Source organism: Rhododendron vialii, chromosome 1a (genome assembly GCF_030253575.1).
Source record: "Rhododendron vialii isolate Sample 1 chromosome 1a, ASM3025357v1".
NCBI lineage: Eukaryota > Viridiplantae > Streptophyta > Magnoliopsida > Ericales > Ericaceae > Rhododendron > Rhododendron vialii.
This window is the reverse complement of record NC_080557.1, coordinates 1278316-1286127: the sequence shown is the minus strand read 5'-3', so window position 1 is coordinate 1286127 and position 7812 is coordinate 1278316. Positions and strand designations below refer to the sequence as shown.

The following is a 7812-nucleotide window of genomic DNA, read 5'->3' as shown; positions in this document are numbered from 1 at the left end:
GTGCCTTGGTCAAAATAGGATTTTGGCAAACTTTCTATGATTGGATATTGTGCGCATAATTCTCATAGAAGAGCTTTCATGATAACGTCACACTGGATACATATATTGTGCATGTTGAATGTTTTTCCTCTATATAATGGTGGCATTTCTCTTAGGACAAAGCAACACACGAGCTACAATAACTCACAATTTCTCTGGATAGTTTTGGAGAAGCGCAATGAAAGGTTATGAGATTCTTGGTTTCTTAGGAATTCTAAGGGAGTGCATAAAGGTTATATCCAAAAATGGGAAGCTCATAGCCATCATAACCACAATCTCCATCCTCCTAAACTCCCTCCTCTTGGTCACCATGTCCTCCTCCACCCAGCCCGCAATCAGCGACTTATTCACCCAAGAAACCCTTCGCCCTCTTTTGAACCCCAATACGACATATATCACGTTCGAACGTATCAAGAAAGATGTTCAAATCATCATCGGATTTGAATTCCTATATTTTCTTCCTTCCTTGGCTATCTCCCTCTTTTCCTTTGTCACAATGGTTCTGGCATCGGTCGTAGCTTACAGCGATAGGAACCTGTCTTTTGCGGATTTTCTTTGGAGAATCCCAAAGTTGTGTCTTAGAAATTTAGTTACTTCGTTCCACTGTACACTTCTCGGGACAGGTTACTTTGGCCTTTTCTTAATTTTGTTGATTTCTCTAGTGATTCTATGTTTCGATCACCCTCTTGTCGGAATACCCATCGTCATCACACTTGGCTTTCTCGCCTTAATCTTCTTCACGTACTTAGCTGTCGTCTGGGACATGGCCTCGGTGATTTCAGTGATCGAGAAGAGCTGTTATGGAATTCAGGCATTTGGAAAAGCTGAAGGGCTTGTTAAGGGGAATAGACTACATGGGTTTACACTAAGTCTTCTCTGTACAATAGTAATGGTGATTATTAGTAACATTTTTAAGGTTAGACCAAATCAACAATCCGTATCGATGCAGATCATTTGTGGATTTTTCGCAACAGCTTTCAATTGCCTGGTGGAAATGGTTTATGTCTTGAGCTACACAGTTTTGTATTTCCAGTGCAAGGAATTACATGGTGAAGAGGTTGAATTGGAAGAAAGCTTTGAGTATAGTAAAATCCCCGATAAAGAAGCAGCACAAGGGCAAGTTCGTGTGTGATATCTGTTGGCTTGATGTCTTACTTAATTTAGAAACTTATTCACGGCTTAGCCGTGAACAGCTTGTTTACAGCAGCAACCAATTGCGATCGTCCAAAAGTGATCTGGACAGTCCTGATTTTAATAAGACTTTTCTCGGAAAAAATTTAAATTTTCCACGGGAAAGTTTCATTAACATTCAGACCGTTCAGAATACTTTTAGACGGCCGTTATTAGCGTCGTAAACGACTATTCACGGCGGAGCTTTAAATTTTTTTTCTCCTTGTACTCTTTTATCCTTCCAATGTAAGTATTTTTTGTGCGTGCCCTAGCACATGTATCTATGTATCGAATAATGTTATTGAATATGAATAATAGAAAATTTCTATAGGATGATGCCTATTAGCTTTTAAATGAATTCTCCACTAATTAATTAACATGACCTTCCACTACCAAACAGAGTTTTTTTTCTTCCATTGAACCAGGGCTGGAGATATTGTACGTACCCAACGAGCATGTGCATGTTAATTTGATGGGACTACAAGCGAAGGAATAAATAATCTCACCGAAAAATATCGTTCAAATTGATAATACGACCCAACCCAACCCAACTCAAGCCTCAGACATAGATGTGTTTTATACCATATACTACGTGTGTTCTACACAATATCACAATATATATGCAAGTACTGGAATCACAGTCACTAACAACTGAACACATCTTTATCTGAATTTGTGTCTAAACTTGTGAGGCCAAAGCATTTTCCAGTTTTTTAAGCTATTTAGAGAAGGTTAGGATTAACGAATGACAAAAAGAAGAAGTTATTTACGTGCGCTTTTATAGTGTATTTTTTGGTGTCCTAATTCTCAACTTCGGCATTTTCTTTTTCTTTTTTGTTTAAGTGGGTGTTTGTGAAAAGAGAATAAATTATTTACACTACCGGTGTAAACATTTGTTTCCTCCAAATCAATTGCATTGCACCACGTCGCCATGTTTTATTAATTGAGACCATGGTCTTGACACGTGTCGCAATGCAATTGATTTGGATGAAACAAATGTTTACACCGACGGTGTAAATAACTTATTCTCTTGTGAAAACCAATTTTGATAGAGTTTTAGATTCTTGCTAAAAATCAGTTTAGAATGTTTTCCAAAATTCTACAAAACTGACTTTTAGAATCTATAGATTCTGAGAATGTGAAAAAGGAAAGAAATTCTCAAAATTCCAAAGCTGGGTATGGGTAGCTTTTGAAATTCTGCAACACAAGTTTTCAGAAATAAATAAAATTCTCATAATCTCGCAGCTGCAACAAACATGTTTCTCAGCCAAATGCATGGGTATTTTTAATTTTGAAGGAAAAAAGTTATAGAGGTAGTTGCGTATTTTTTCTTCTTTAGTCAAATTTTTAACAAACAAAAAATTATTTCTAATAAATACATCTAGATTAGGCACACCCAGAAACTCAACAAAAAAATTAAAAGTTTTACTAAAAACGAAAAAAATTGCCTACCTTTGACTTTACTTAATGACCATTTGACTTTATTGAATAAACTTTTTCTAAGAGGTTTTTAATTTTCATTTTACTTTTTTAGATAGTGGTGCGGTCAATATACCCGAAGACTAAAACATAATTTGTTAAGTTTCAAAATCAAAATCACTAGAGGAGAAAAAAAAAAGAATGACGAAGCAGTAATTTTTTTTGTTCTCTTAGCGAAAGTTATTACTGTTAGCTGTACTTCGTAAGATTTGAACCTCAGCCAAATATATGAGAGTACAAGGTGCCTTCCACAACCGGTACGTTGAGGATAAGTTTTATGGAGATGACATGCAAAAGAACAAAGCCACTCCTCTAGCGGCTCTGATTATTATTTTTTAAATTGGAATAAATCTTTGATGTCGAATTAAGCATATGTATTTATTTTTTTTATCGATGCGTGCCGTAAGGTTTTAGCAACGGAATTCTGTATTGATTTTGACCAGACCTGTCATTGGTGAATTATTTTAGTTTGCTACTTTAGATGTTAACGGCGTTGACGAAGAAGAAGTGAATTTTCAAGTAGAGAAAGCAGTACTAGACTGTAGACCAAGCCCCAATAACCCTGCATTCTTGATTTTACTTTCAAAGAAATTAAGAAAAAAATGAAATTTTTTTGCCTTTCTAAAAAAAAAATGAGTTAGAAGGATTACATTCAAATAATTATAACAAGCGGCACATAGGTGGAGCTACGGAGGGACTGGGCTCCCCCATACAAAATAAAAATTCACTTTTGATTCAATTCCAAAAAAAAAACTTTACTTTACAAAACCATTTTAAGCGGCTCACTATTCGTTGTACAAAACCATTTTGGGACCCAATGCGAACACAGTCTTCCGCCTTGCACAATCAGAGTCCGATTGTGCGAGTCGTGCCACTACATTAATTATGTGAGGATTACGACAACTAAAAAGTCCTAGACTAGGTACGAAGACTGTGTTCGCTTTGGATCTCAAAACTCAAACCCTCTTTGTTACGCACCATCTCCAACAAGTTTTCTTTTCAATTGTTACTTTTATTTATTTTTATCTATCTTTCTTCACTCATTATTCAAAAATCTCTCTCAAAACCCAAATCAAATTTTCTTATCCAGGAGAACTAATTATCAATTCTTGACTTCCGAAAAATTGGATTCCTCAACCTCTCATTAGTAGATAGAGTAGATGGCTAAAGGAGAGTATACTTCATTTGATTAGCCAGTTGATTTATGTTTCAACTTTCAAGAAAATCACAAAAAGAAGACAGGAAAGCAGGACGGTTGGGCCAGTACTAGTATAGTTGGCTACCCTTCCCGATCAAATACTCTCCTGCTCCTCCTGGTTCAGGAGGCTTTCAGGTCGTGGGCTTAAAACTTCCAAAAAGCTAAAAAGGGTTGGCCAAGTTAGATTAGACGTTATATCATCGGGTCAAAATAACTATTCTCTCTTAAGATCTTAAGTTCGAAATTAGTAAGGTGCTATCAATTTTTTTGAAGCAGTTCATACTAAATTCTGCTCTAAGTTTAATTGGGACCGGACAAGTTAGCACGTAGATAAATAGCCTAAATAGGAAGTAATTGGACGTAGACTTGTTGAGGAGATTGGCTAATTTGTTTTCTAGTAGTATTAATTAAACAGCCTGGGGCCTATACAAGGAAGTTATCTATCTGTACTATTCAACTTGGCGTGATCTGGCCAACGTCAATAATCTTAGACTTTTCCAATCCCCCCACCATACGTACGTAGGGCCAGATTTGTGGCTTTTTTGACTAAATGTGTGTACTAACATCCGATCAACTTCATGTTGATAGCCAAATTAACTAAACGAACAATTGAGATCAAACCAATGAGCTCGAGATACATGCCGGCCATTTAAGATAGCTCACAATAGTTCTGTTGTGCCTTGTGCCCAATAAAAAGTGGGTAACCATTAGAATGTTGTGCATTTAATTCTCATAGAGCAGCTTTCATAGTAACGTCATACTGGATCCATATATTGTTTTTCCTCTCTATATGATGGTGGCATTTCTCTTAGGACAAAGCAACACAAGAGCTAAAATAACTCACAACTTCCTTGGAGAAGTGCAATGAAAGGTTATGAGATTCTTGGTTTCTTAGGAATTCTAAGGGAGTGCATAAAGGTTATATCCAAAAATGGGAAGCTCATAGCCACCTTAACCACAATCACCATCCTCCTAAACTCTCTCCTCTTTTTCACCGAGTTCTACTCCAGCAAGCCCAGGATAAGCAACTTACTCAACGAAGAAACCCTTCTCTGTCTTTTGAAGTCCAATATCACAAATATCGTCGATTCGTTCAAACATATCAAGAAAGATGTTCAAATCGCCATTGGATTTGAATTCCTATATTTCCTTCTTTGTGAGGCTGTCTACCTCTTTTCCTTGGTCATAGTGATTCTGGGATCAGCCGTAGCTTACAGCAATAGGAACATGTCTTGTGGGGACTTTCTTTCGAGAATACCAAAGTTGTGTTTACGAACTTTAGTCACTTTGTTCCACTTTAGACTTTACACAGCAGGTGACATCGGGCTTCTCTGGGTTTTGAGGCTTTCTGTAACGATTCTACCTATCGATCACCCTCTTGTCCTAATAGCCATCATAATACTTGTCATTTTGGCCTGTATTTTCTACATGTACGTAGCTGTCATTTGGGACATGGCCTTGGTGATTTCAGTGATCGAGAAGAGCTGTTATGGACTTGAGGCATTTGGAAAAGCTGAAGGGCTTGTTAAGGGGAAGAGGCTACATGGGTTTACACTAAGACTTCTCCGTATAATAGTATTGGAGATTTTTCATATGAGTTTTAAGGTTAGACGGAATCAACAATCCGTATCGACGCAGATCATTCGTGGATTTTTTGGAACGGCTTTTATTTGCCTCGTGGCAACGGTTTATTTCTTGAGCTACGCAGTTTTGTATTTCCAGTGCAAGGAAACACATGGTGAAGAGGTTGAATTGGAAGAAAGCTTAGAGTATAGTAAAATCCCCGAGAAAGAAGCTGCACAACAAGGGCAAGTTCGTGTGTGATATTTGTTGGCTTGATGTCTTACTTTTACTCTTTTTTCCTTCAAATGCCGTCTCTTTTTTGTGCATGTGCCCTAGCACATGTAGGTATGCATCGAATAATGTAATTTAATATGGATAATAGAAAGTTTATATAGAATGATACCTCTTAATTAGCTTTTTAATGTAATTAACATGACCTTCAACTACCAAAATTGTTTTGCTTTCATGATCGATTTCACATAGAACCAGGGTTGGAGATATTGTATCCAAATAGCCTGTTTATTTGATGGGATCACTACTAGCGAAAGAATAAATAATCTCACCGAAAAATATTGACCAAAATTATAATACTCCGTACAACCCAACTCATGCCACACACACATGTAAGTACTGGAAGTCATTTGATGACTGAACACATGATAATATGAATTTGTGTCCAAACTTATGAGACCAATGCATTTTCCAAGCTTTTAAGTTACTATGGGCCCATTCAGTTGTCGAGAATGTTATGTGGCAAATTGGATCCTAGGAAAAGTTAAGTGAGGTGAAGTAAAGGAAAAATGGAATTTATTTTCCTGTATGTATTCTCTTGACAAGAAATCTTGCAGGAAAACAAGAATTTCTTCCTTTAAGCAAGACTTGTTTTGCAGGAAAGTATTCCCCAGTGGGACAGTTAAAGATGTGAATTCTACAACTTTCCTGGTAATTGAATGTGCAAAAAAAAAAAAAGGGCCTTAGGTAGTGGATTTTTTGATGTCGTAATTCTCAACTTCGGCATAGGGGTACATGGGCCTTCTGCTTGTATGCTGAAAGGTATTAAGTCTTTGAGATGAGAAAAAAGAACAAAGCCGGTACTTCTCGAGCGCCATTGTATTTTGACCGGACTTTGATGTTGAACATAGATATTTGTTTCGATGCGTTGCCGTAAGGTTTTAGTTACGGAATTCTGTATTTTGACCGGACTTATCATTGGTGAATTATTTTAGTTGCTAGTAGATGTCAAGTTAATGGTAAGTTGACGAAGAAGAAGTGAATATTTCTCGATCAACTGGGAACTTGTAGACCAAGCCTCAATAACTTCTATACATTTACAAAACCCTTTTGAGCGGCTAACTATTCGACGGAGAAAAACTGAAGAGGTCCTAATTAAGCGTGCACCTTCCGCCACTGCCTTCGGCCTTACACAATTAATTGAAGTGTTTGATTGTTTGGGTCCCGCCACTACTTCAATAATGCTAGGGTTACGATAGCTACAAAAATTAAGTCCTTGACTATGAACAAATCATATTAAAGAGAACTAATTTTCAGTTCTTGACTCCCGAAAAATTGCATTTCTTAAATGGACTAAAACCCAAATATTTACAGATTTCTAACGGGTCATTATCCTCACATACATCAACAAAAATACTATTTAGCAGAAACAACTTGACTATTAATAACATGCAACAAAAAAATATAGTGGAAAGTGAAACTAGCCCTAATTAAGTTGCAGGGGCAAAGTCAGGCTTTTCAGGTTGTGGGGTTAAAACTTAAAAACAAAAACAGGTTTTGCCCGATTAGATGTTTTATTGACGGATCAAAATAAAAAATATTGGGTGCAAAATGCTTTATGACATTACAATTTTAAAGATGAGAGGTTAGGGGTTAACGCTCTCTCATGAGTTCTCAAATTCAAATCCTGACAATTGTTATCAAATCTTTTAGGGCACTGTCAATACAAAGCTTTGCTCTTGCTTTAATTGAGATTTCTGCAAATGGGCGGTGAGATAGGTCAACCAGAATAAGATTAGACGAGGTGCGCTTAACCTGATCAAAACAAGTGAGTTATAAACAAAGAGGTTGTGGGGTTGACCTGCAGTGCGGATGATTGTTGTTTCCTGACAAGTTACCGCGTAGATGAATAGCTCGTAATTGGATGCAGACTTGTTGTTGAGGAGATTGGCTAATTTCCAAACTAATCAGAGCCTCAGAGGCCTGGCTGGGGCCTATACAGAAATGGCAAGGAAATTACTATCAATCTGTACCATTCAACTTGGTCTAATCTGGCTAACCTTAGACTTTTCCAATCCCCCACCATACGTTGGAACAGACTAATTCAAGACGAACCGGAGGTTCTGCTGTGC

General features: G+C 37.1%; 2 protein-coding genes across 2 annotated transcripts; both read left to right on the top strand.

The window, feature by feature from the left end:
* Positions 1-217: 217 nt before the first annotated feature.
* LOC131317259 (uncharacterized) lies at positions 218-1171 on the top strand. The gene has a single exon (XM_058346825.1). It carries the CDS (start codon positions 218-220, stop codon positions 1169-1171), a length of 954 nt encoding a protein of 317 aa, XP_058202808.1.
* Positions 1172-4750: 3579 nt separating this feature from the next.
* Positions 4751-5710, top strand: LOC131317224 (uncharacterized). The gene has a single exon (XM_058346794.1). It carries the CDS (start codon positions 4751-4753, stop codon positions 5708-5710), a length of 960 nt encoding a protein of 319 aa, XP_058202777.1.
* Positions 5711-7812: the final 2102 nt, after the last annotated feature.